The 12205-nt window shown below is 35.7% G+C and overlaps 1 protein-coding gene across 1 annotated transcript in view; it reads right to left on the reverse strand.

Moving 5' to 3' along the window:
- The window catches only part of grm8a (glutamate receptor, metabotropic 8a), a 253084-nt gene that overhangs the window by 156525 nt on the left and 84354 nt on the right, over nt 1–12205 (reverse strand). Inside the window, exon 3 of the mRNA XM_088923627.1 lies at nt 6355–6571. Coding sequence (XP_088779753.1) covers nt 6355–6571 — 217 coding nt within the window. The remainder of the gene's footprint in view (nt 1–6354; nt 6572–12205) is intronic.

Consider the following 12205-nt stretch of genomic DNA (forward strand, 5'->3'; position numbering starts at 1 on the left):
TATGCATTGGCACACACTTTGTTTGTCCTCACAGGTATCGGGAGGAAAAGTGTTGGTCCAGGGTCCATCTCTGGGGGTGGGGGGTAAGTAAAGGTCACTTCCCCAAACTCAGGATGGCAACACCACCTTGACCCTTTCTGGGGAGGTTCTCAAGCGTGAGCCACAAAGGACCCCCAACCACATTATTCTCAGGAACTGTAACTTACTAATTCTTGTTCCCACGGTCCCCTGAGGGTTTATCCCAGTTGCGAGGCAGCATCTCAGAGTGACTCTCAGCGAGTCAGGGGACCTCTTTCCCTTTCTTCCAGAGCAGTTCCTCATTCTCAACCCATCAAGCAGCTCCTCTCAAAGTGATTCCTCCAGTCAGGGGTTCTTTCTCTTCCCCTCTTGAGAGATTCGTTTCCAGTCGTGAGGCAGTGCCTCTTGTGCGACTCTCAGCGAGTCAAGGGGCTGTCTCCTCCTTTCTATCACCTGAGGGCAGCACCTGGTCATGAGGCAGCACCTCTCAAAGCAACTCTCAGCGAGTCAAGAGAGTCTTCCTCTTCCTTCCCTTCCCCTGAGGGCCTAGCTCCCAGTCGTGAGGCAGCAATTCTCAAGCGACTCTCCACGAGACCGGGGTGCTCGTGTTTTCATGCCCCAGAGGCTGCTGAGTCAGCCAACCCAGTCGCCCACCTGGTCAGGGTGCTCTTTTCCCTATTTTACTAACCCCTACTTCTCACCTTGAACTTAATATATTATGCATTCTACTAATTGAGAGGTAGTTCACTGAAGCATAACTTTAAACTGACAGGATTTAATCATGAACTGCATCAGAAAGAAAAGGCCTCCAGACTGGTTTAAACAAAACTGAAGAAGTATCATGCTATCCTAGTAGCACATCAACTTAAATGAGTCCAGACGCCAGCTTAGTAATGCATGGCTTGGTCAAAAACAATAGACATCCTTCAGGTCACTACCGAACAGTGTTTGGAAAGCTTTTCTGAATTTAATGAGGATGGATAGAGTCAGCTGACTTTACAGAAAAATAAACTTGGAAGGCTGATTCCACAGTTTAAAATTTGCCTTAGAAGTTGATGACATTGATTGGTGGCCTTCCATATACAGAACAGTAACCCAATCAATGATCTGAACATATTTTGAGCAACCCTACTTTCATGGTTCAGGTGGTATATGATTTTAAAAGAGGCATTTGCATTTATCTTCCCTTCTTTTTTTTCCTTTATATGAACGGAAGTGCTGGGGTATTAATCTCTTGTAGCAACATCTTGATTTCTTTTCAATACATAGACCTTTCAATACAAGGTACAAATATCAGGGCAAGGTAGCAGAAACAAGGAAATAGTCTTTGTACTCCCACAGATTAGACAGAACAAATTCTATCAATGTGCTGACAAGAACACAAGTGTTGTCAGAAGTTGTTAACAGGTTTCTAGTCACAGAACCAGGATTCAGCTTTGTAGCTTGAGACACAAAACACAATTAAATAAATAATGAAGGAAATGTGAGCTACAGTATACGGGAATGTCTTCCAGCCTTGCCTTGTTCATAGTGAGAGAGAACACAGCAAAAAAAAAATCTGACATCCTCCTTTCCACATTATTTGTTGATCATATGGCAATTAGTAATAGAAAAGTCTGATATTTGACAGAAATTATGTACAAAGCATTTTGCAATCTGGTGTTAAAACCACATATCCACCACATCTCAATTATATAACAAAGCATTTTGCAGTCTGGTGTTAAAACCACATATCCACCACATCTCAATTATATAACAAAGCTTTTTGCTGGCTATTGTTATTAAACTGAGGGAAGAATACCAGACCCTGCTTTCATTCATGGCATTTTTGTAACATTTAATGGTTAGGTGAACATCAGAAATAGTTAAATAAATAGAACTAGAGAAATTCATAAGGCAATATGCTCAAATGCTATATAAGACAATAGAAGAGAAGAACTGAAAGTTATTGCTGAAGACTACTAGAAGTTCATAATTAGTAAAAAAACAGTCTAATGACATTTTTAACACTTTGTGGGGGACTAAATAAAATGCATCTGTTGTATGTTAATTGAGTTTTTTATCAGTTTATGAGTTAGCCTGAGTCCTTTTAATTATTTCATTATTCTTTTACCCATCCTTAATGTTCCAATTTGTAAAAATCTCACTGTCATTTCTCTTAGGGGGATATACTTACATTAAGAATCTCTCACCATTTGCAGTCTGACAAACTAAAAGAAAAAGTCATGGGACATAGCCCAGCTATTTCTAAGTATTACTGCTCATGTTTTTTTTTTCTTTTCATATCTTTCTCAGCATTTTTCTCATAGTAAGCAACTTAGATTTATGCTCTTTTTAGAATTTTTAACAGAGGTAGACATTTTGTCCTGTCATTTTAAACTTATTTTCATTTTTGATGCAATGTTTTTATTCTAAATCAAAGTGTACCAAATTCTAAGCTTTCAAACACAACTGCTGACTCCGAAATCCATTATATTCTTTTGAAATCATCCTAATAATACCTGACCATTGTATGGTAGATTTTTGTTTTTTCAGAAAAAGTTTCAAAAGTCAGTTACAAAATAATTTACCACCAATGTTAATTGCCTTCTACAACTGTAAATTCTTTAAGCTGTTGTATTACAAAATAGTTTAATTTAGAAAGCAGCATTAACCTTCAATTACTTTATATGCTTTTTAAAAATGTTTCTAAAAAATATATAAAATATATAAATAATATTGTTAATATAATTGGAAGTGTTTGTCATGCACTGCCTGACAAAAAAGCCATGATCAAAGGTCATTATGCAGTAAATGGCATTCATTTGCAGGTCAGTCCACAACTAATGTTGTTTCTGTTGGGTTGTATAATTTACAGTAACCCACATTAGTCAAGTGAAAATAAAATTCTTAAACATTCTGAAAATCCAAAGAACACCATAATATTACAACAGTAAAATAATTTATTTGGATAAGTGAACACTCCCCTTATACAGTAATTGCATTTGTAAACTTGCTCAGGTATAACCAATAACATTACAGATCACAAAACAACCTAATTGGCTCTCACCTGTAATTAATTGTGGTGATTTTGATTAGTTCAGAATAATAGCAGCTGTTTCTAGAGGATTCCACTGCTTGGAAGTGCATTTAAAAGCAAAGAATGCACTATGGGTGTAAAGCTGCTTTCAAAAGAACTTTGAGATAAAGTTGTGGAAAGGCACAAGTCAGGAGATGGGTATAAAAAGATTTCAAAGGCTTTAAGTATCCCGTGGAGCACAGTCAAGACCAGAATTAGGAAGTGGAAGGCATACAGACCTTGCCTAGATCAGGCCATCCCTTCAAACTGGATGACCAAGCAAGTAGTTGACTGATCAGAGAGGCTACCAAGAGGCTGATGACAACTTTGAGTGAGCTACAGGCCTTTATGGCAAAGACTGGTCATTGTGTGCGTGTGACAATATCACAAGCACTCCACAAATCTGGCATCTATGGGAGAGTGGCAAGAAAAAAGCCACTCGTTTAAAAAAAAAGCCACATCAAGTCTCATTTGTTTTGCTAAAAAGCACCTTAAAGATTCTGTGGCCAAGTGGCGAAAGGTGTTGTGGTCAGATGAGACCAAAATCGTACTTTTTGGCTTGAATGCAAAACGGTACATCTGGCGAAAACCCTATACATCTTACCATGCAAAGAACACTATTCCTACAGTAAAGCACAGTGGTGGCAGCATCCTGTTGTGGGGGTGTTTCACTTCAGCTGGGACTGGGGCACTTGTCAGGATAGAAGGGAAGATGGATGGTGCAAAATACAGGCACATTCTTGAAGAAAACCTACAGCCCTCAGCCAGGAAGTTGAAAATGGAAAGTTGGTTCACCTTTCAACATGACGATGACCCAAAGCAACCGTACAGTGGATGAAGGACAGGAAAGTAAATGTCCTAGTCAGAGCTCTGACCTAAATCCCATCAAAAGTCTTTGGAATGACTTGAAGAGGGCAGTCCATCAACAGTCACCACACAGTTTGACTGAGTTTGAACACTTCTGTAAGGAGGAATGGGAAAATATTCCTCCCTCTAGGTGGGCAAAGTTGGTAGAGATGTATCCAAACAGACTCAAGGCTGCAATTAAAGCAAAAGATGCTTCCACCAGGTATTAACTTGGGGGGTGTTCTCTTATCCAACCCAGTTATTCTACCTTTTATTTTGCTTTCTTTTTTATTTTTTACAGAAATTTTGCTTTCTTTTATCACTTGGCTGTTGTAAGGCACAATTTGTAAATAAAACTGGAAAAAGGTCTGCTTTATTTGTCTTCTTTTTGGGCTTTAGGGCAACAAAAGGTGAACATTTTGAAAGGAGGTGGTGACTTTCTATACCCACTGTACATGTGATATGGTGCAAGTGCATCTTGGGTATCTGTCATTGATATCATATTTTATTCAATCACATGCAATCTGAGATATACTGTACCGTACATACAGTAGCATGTGTTCTTAGCACGGACATGCTGTAGTCACAAGGCTACTTATTGCCATCAGGCTGTAGCACAGAAGCATCACTCTCAATGCAAGATAATAAGATAACTTAAATATTACATTCTGTCATTAGTTCTATACAACGTGCTGCAATTAAAAGGAAATAGAAGCAAATAAACAACAGTAACACTGATCCATGAAGGCAGTCAATTACAACTAATAAAGACTTCAACTGTTGTTAATTTAAGCTTGATCACACAAAATGGGATTGTGTCATATTCTGTATTGTAAAAAAGTTTAAATTAAAGAATGTACAGAACAACCTCTATTTCTCCTGCAATTGCAATAAATACAATCAGAAGACATTCTGTGTGTGCATATGATTCTTCAAAACTGTCATTTTGGATGTGGACTCACAAAAACGGTACGAAACTTCGTGTGTAATTTTGATTAGCTCCTTGATTGCTATTTGAGGATATATAACATATTAAAACATGTTTTTTAAGTTGCTTGTACACCCTCTATAATTATATCTTTATTCAGATAACACAACCAATGTTGTTATTCTGTTAGTACATTTTTTTTCTGTTGAGAACTATTAATAAAATGTTAAATACTAACATAAGCCAATCCATTATTTTGTTAGTTTTAAGGTCCTCAATGACAGTAATTGTTTGCTTAAATAATAAACAGTACATACTGTACATCAATAATATGGCTATTGCCTCACACATCATCTTGGGAGTGGCATCACTGCAGGTGAATTCAAGCCTTGCACTCATTTTCAAGACATTCACAGTGTGTTAACAATAATAGGAAAATCAAAATTGTTTTTCCATTAACCTTCATGATGTACTGTACTTACTCCTTACAACTATAAGGTCTCTAAAAAACAATAACATATATTTGCAGGCACAGAATATAATCACATTTTAAAATAGGATTTTTAAGGAGATTTTCATATTTATAGTGATAAACACAAACCATTTTTCAAGTTCAAGCACTTGTCTGAATAGATACTGTATGTATTCCTGTATTTATTTTTAGTTTCTAGGTAGTTTTACTTTAGTAAAAACAACTTTAAAGGGCCTTAACAAAAACTTATTCATGAAAAAAATCAACATCTGTTGATATGTACTTTCTGACACGTATCATTGTGTTGTGTATTGAAGAGGTGACAAAAATACTAATCTACACATTTAATGAGTATGCATCTGAGTAGAAAAAAAATTAAAACAGGAATTGTTGCTGTTTTTTATACATGTACTGTATGTGCTGAATACTGTTGTCTATCTAAATCTGTAGACAATTTTAGAGGACAGACCACATACCTGTTTCACAGTTTTGTTAGTCATGAATATTGACTCTGCTTCATGTTTAAACCCAGAAAATATACAAAAACTTAACATTCCAAAACTATCGTAGGAAACATATTAAGGTACATATTTTAAAGGTAAAAATTTAAAATCAGGAAAGCAAATAAGAAATTGGTAACAATCTCACGGAGTTTGTGACTTAGCTACTGCATTTCAGCACACTCAGATTACTTTTACAAAACGAAGCACAACACATATAGTAAAATTAATATAGTTTTTTTTTTCCAGAAAGCACAGATCATATTTAATGCTTGATAGTAGTTTTCTGTTGGTTACAGTATTGTTGTTTCATTTACCAGTTTATACAGATATAGAAAATATTTACTTTAGCAATATTAACCTTTACAAAAAAAGCAGTAACAGTGACATCTCATCTTTACAAGGTTTTGTGAAGCACCAAGAATCCTCATGCTGAGAGCACTACTCTGACAAGCACCTGTTAATTATTCCAAGGAGGCAATATACTGTGAGTTGAAGCCAGTGAATACAAAACCAATAAATGGCCACTTACCAGACTCCCTTGAGATCTGTATGAACGCCTCTACACCACTCTCTCCATAGTTTCCCTCAGAAGCCAGAGTCGAAACATAATTCCATCCCATAGCAGTGACAATATCAACCATGGCCTGGGCTTGATATGAATCAGGTGGGACAACTCGGGAAAAAAAGTCATACCTGGTGTTGTCACTCAGTTCAGGTGCGGTAGATGCATAGCTAATTTGAGGTATCTGTAGAGACAGAAAAAAAAGGAAAATATAAGTTTCCAGCAGGATCTTTTTTAGCTCATGAAAAATACAGACAGGATGGCAGACAAGTAGACAGTGAGACAAGCAGGCTGGCAGGCAAGTTAATGGTCCTGGGGACACACTGGCTGATTGATTGATTTCACATAAAGGAAAGTCCAGGATATTCACATAGGCAGCATGGTGTCATTTTCATCCCATGAGTAGCAGAACATTGCTAACAATATAATGTCATTCAATGCTGTAGTAGCAACAGATTACACTTAATTCAATGGCAGACATAAATTAGAAATCTGTAAAAAGATCTACTGAACGTTTGACAGTATAGAACATTTTGAGATACTTTGATAGTTAAACCTAGTCAGATTTTATTCCACATGTGATTTAAAGACAAAGGTTTTACTGCAGAATATATCAGCATCAAATATGTCAAATCTTTGTCAAATATGAAATATACATCAAAACCTAAAATGACATTTTACAATATGATTGTTTTTCACCTGATTCAAACTGGTACATTCTAAACCAAATTTGTATTTTTAAATTTCAGTCTACGGTACATTTCTACCCTATAAAATCGATGAAAGCACTTATGATACATGTAACTTCGAATATCATCTTTGAATATTAAAATTTCCCTAATTGAAAAACTAGATTTTCTACTGTTTTACACTAGACATTAGAGAAGACACTGCTCTAAGCATTGTGATCACTGACATGGATTAAACCTGTACGTATCTGTAAAATACAGATTGCCATCCAGTGGCTGATTTATAGCCAAAACTGGCTCATTCCGCAATGTTTCATTTTTAATAAACCTTCTAGGAACAGCAACAAACTTCTCATTCCCAAAAGTCATTATCATGCAGCTATGGAAGCTTTGTTCTCTCCAAACTATGATTAAACTGCAATGCAGAATGACAAAAAAGCATGCCAAGTCAGGATAAGAGATATCGCATCTCAAAACATTGTAAATTATTACATTTCACTGAATGTTTAAGTGTGAGGGTTGGATATAATAATGCATCCCCACATTTAATAATATAAAGTCAAAGCTATCCTGCTGCCCACCCCCCTATTCCCAATCCTTACTTTGTAAACCAGAGGTTTAGATCCCAGTAGCACTGATTCATTTGAAGTTTGTTTATACAGTACATGGGTTACTGCAATGGAGATTATAAAGCATGATGAGCAATCAAACGACAGTATATCTGAACTTTTCCACACATTCTGTTTGCAATCAAGTAATGTTCTCAGTTACACGAACCCAATTTGTAAGGCTAACGTAATATATTGATAAAAATGGTTTAATTGGGAGTTTTTAGTATCAAAGAAACCACAGGTAGGCCTTATATTCTTCAGTACAGTACATACAGTATACCATACTCAATGCTTCTAGGCTCTTCATAGGACGTAGTTTAGGGAATGAGAGATTTAAAGATTTGGACAGCAAGATATTATAAACCAACGTGACTTCATTGTGATATTGGAGACAAAAGTATTTTCTGCTTAATCCCAGAGTGACTTTACCTTTAATTAGTTTAGCAATATCAGTTAAGACTAAAAATCAAATAAACATAAATTCACATTATAGTAACTTTGGAGAGTGGTATGCATTGCACTATGTGTCCATTCAATTAAAAATTTAATCATCATTGCAACAGTCCGTTATTTATTCACTGCACATGGATTTTCTAAATTATAAATTCATACATCTGTTATCATAAAAAAGAGAGACCTTATGTCTGCATTTCCAATATTTTGAAAGAAAAACATTTGTGGCCAAACATTTCTATTGAAGTATGAATTGCAATCAAAATTTTAAAAATATATTTAAAAAAATAAAAAATAAGGTTTGGATAAAAAATATAAAAATAATAAAAAAATATTTCCTAAATGTGATCTGTTCAGTGTGTCCAGATTCTCCAAATGAGTTCTTTAAAATAAATAATTAAATAATAAATATATTGTAAACACATACAGTATCCAGGCATAGAAAACCTAAAAAATGAAGAATCATTATTAGAATAATTAAATAATTATGTATACAAGTAAATTGTATAACATTCTTTAAAAAGTGACACTTTTGTATGAAAACATTCCAAAGTAAACTCATTTATAATCTCCCTGAACATTCATGTAATTTTGTGTGTTACACCTCTCTGCTTCTCTTCACATGTACTGTAGCTGCTGCTAGTTTTTAAGGTTGGGTGGTTGCAATTGCTAATCAATTAATACTGATTTTAAAATGCTAACATATGAGTCAGTTCACAGATAGAAAAGACACATGCTTCTATTACTACTTTACAAGGCTATGGGTGCTATTGTAGTAAACTTATATTAGTTGGTTAGTGACTCATTCCCACTCTGCCAAATGGGTCTCATTGTCAGGATTGCCACCTGCCTGTACACTTTCAGAAATTTTCAGAAAGTCAGAAAAAAAATATTTATTTTTTTTCCTGAATTTGCATGAAATTCCAGAAAGCGATTTACTTCTTACATACATGCAGTATGGACTGGATGTGCCATCATTGTAATCCTACCCCTGATTTCAGTCTGACCACGGTCCTATCCCTCACCAGGATACTTTGAACTCAAGAAAGATTCCACTCACACACTCACATCCTCCACACCCCTTAAGAAATGATCTGGTTCATACAAATAGGAAGTTTCAGGACATTACATCAGTAACCAAAATTGCAGAGTTAGAAAACCTGCTCATAAACTTCCTTCATTACTTTCTTAAATTTCAGCACATGAAAATCCAGGTGTCCAGTACATGGTGTGGTGGGTTACCAGGTTAAGAGCTCAGTAATAATGGAATCGCCACAAGAGGGCACTGTAGAGACAGACTTCAAAGACTTGTTAACTTGTATCGAGTATTGTCTACTGTCTGCCTAGTGTTTGACAGTTCACTTATTGTATAGTTGGATGCCAATATGCACATAACAAAATCAGTATGAGTAAGATGTGTCAATGGAGGTTCTGGTTAGACTGAAGTCATGATTAGCTGTTGAGTCATGAGATAAGTAGAGATTTTGAATTAGTTAAGCAATTTTAGCTTTTCCAAAGGCTGAACACAGTTTTTGCTATATCCGGGGTACAAAACTCATAGCGTTTCCAATCCACTGCTCTGTAATACTTTGATACAACCAGCTGTTTAATTTCTATACTGATCTCATTATCAATTAAATAATTAAGAAGATGGTTGAGCACACTTTTTAATGTAGGGGCTACAGATTGAGTAACCAAACCTAGGCCAGAACTAGGCTATAACAAGAACTCAAGAGAGATAAGCTTTGCTTCACTGAAATTCATATACATAGACCATTCAAATTTCATTAAGTCTGGATTGGTTTTATGTGTGAAGGTCTGCACAGCGACACTATCCTCAAGAAGGATCTTACACAATGCACCTGAAGGTGGGTGGGGTTATAATTCAAAACCATGGAACTCAATGCACTGCCCCATAGACATAATTTATGTTATACAGTAACTCAGATATCATGTGAAGCTCTTAAGATTACCTATTCTAATGTGTGAGAGGAATTCTACTGGAAGGTTCTAAGAAAAGTGTTTTGACAGGGGAAGCTAAATTATATCTCATTCTAATTAGTAGCTTTTGGGGAAGTTGTAGAAGAGCATGGCAACTATTTCAGTATGTTTTGGACTTTCTCCAACTTACAGTAGGTAGATTCTGGGAAACTATTTGATGGCAATTACTATAATACCACTTTTGAAATCTCAATGTTACTGAAAGACTCCCAGATAGCAGCTCTGGGCTTAATATCAGAAACTCCTGAAAGCAGAATCCATATGTATCTTCTTCTTGTCCTACTGAGAGGTGCAATCAAGCTTAAATCTAATTAATCAACTTTTGCAATGTGGCAAAGTATAAGATCTGTTTGTATTTAAAAATGTAACTTGTCTACTGAAACTACATCTAGGCAAATTCACCAAGTGATTTGTCCCATATAATGTTTATAATTCCAAAACAGCTGTTTAAGATTATTGCCATTCCAAAGAATTCCCTCTGACTTAATGTTTTAGTGTACTCTCTAATGTAGAATAATTAGTATCAATGTTTGTCATTTTAAGTTCCAAAAATTTGTATTAACAAAAGCTGCATGCAATCTTAATTTTTCTATCATAATATGTACTTGTTTCCTTGGAAGAGAACATGCTTAAAAACTCTATTGAATTTGTATGGCTCTTTTTATTAATACTTATATTTCAAATCAAGAAAATAAAGTAAATGTATCTACTGCAGCTAAGCTTATACTTTAGATTTGTCAGCTGTAGATTAGATATAACTGTACCTTATGATAAGGGCATATTTAATAATTTGTTTGTACTGCATCTGTGGGGAGAAGAAGTGTAGCATAGTGGGTAAACATCTGGGCTTATCACTAACACTGTTGTTGAAATTTTGCCCAGTTGCTCCAGTCTACCCCACTGTATAAATGGGAACCAGCATTGCCGGGGGGTCATCCCTGCAATGGATCAGCATCCCAACCACAAGAAGGGGGTTTTGTGTTTTCTAGTGCATTTAACACTACAGAAATCGGAATGAGCTCTAGGCCATTTTGGCTCTGCAGTGGAAATTATCTCATTTTTACTCAATGAATGGAATGCTTCATTATTCTGTAGTGTCACTGGAGTGGAACCTCAAAGTATATTGTATAACTGAGTTTTACTAGGGTGTTAGAGTAAACACTAAGGGAAGAAGGCTACAGTATGTAAGTTATAATCATTTTTGACACATTTATCAATATAGCACATCCTTTACATTCACTCAAATCAATGTTAGATGAAATACTATGCCAACAATGTGGAAAGACCATGACATCACACAAACCGTGAAAGACTACAACTTAATAAAAGACCCACAAACCTCATTACAGTCTTCACGGCTCAGATCTTGTACTATCCAATGCAATCCAGTGCCCCAAAATGGCAACATTATTATCATTATTATCAACAACTTTCATTAGCATCTATGATCAGATCAGACAATGTTACCCCTGAGTAATGGCCCAACGGATTACTGAATTTGAATAGACTAGTACCATACTGTAAATTTAATTAACTTAAAGGTCTCAGTAATCGTGAAAAGTTATTAAAAATCCTAATCAAGTCAAAATAAGAAAATAATTAGCGTAACAGTTTGTCTGCTCAGGTTGGTACAAAAGCTAGAATATATTAGACCATGCAGGTATAGGGTTTAAGACCCCCAAACTATGGGATGCCATCACGCATAGTGGAACCTATGACTCTTTAGACAATTGACCACATTTTCATGACACAATAATGCTATCGTTTGAAATCAGCACATTCTTGTTGGTAGGTCTCATTGCACTGTATTAGACTGACCACATTTTGTGCGACCTGTGTTCTACCCAACACTAAGGAACAGCAATGTCAGTGTAATCCCATAATCTTCTAAGGCTATAATGCTCATTCCCCCACAGCAAGGATCACTCAAGACCTTTTGCTTTATCATAGGATCAACATATCATAGGAACTTGCTCACTTTATCACTGAATCTTATCACAACAGAGCACCTGTAGGATGAAATGGGTAGCCACATATTTCAGTTTCAGAGACTGCCAAATAACA

Source organism: Atractosteus spatula, chromosome 8 (genome assembly GCF_055471065.1).
Source record: "Atractosteus spatula isolate fAtrSpa1 chromosome 8, fAtrSpa1.hap1, whole genome shotgun sequence".
In the NCBI taxonomy this organism is placed as follows: Eukaryota; Metazoa; Chordata; class Actinopteri; order Semionotiformes; family Lepisosteidae; genus Atractosteus; species Atractosteus spatula.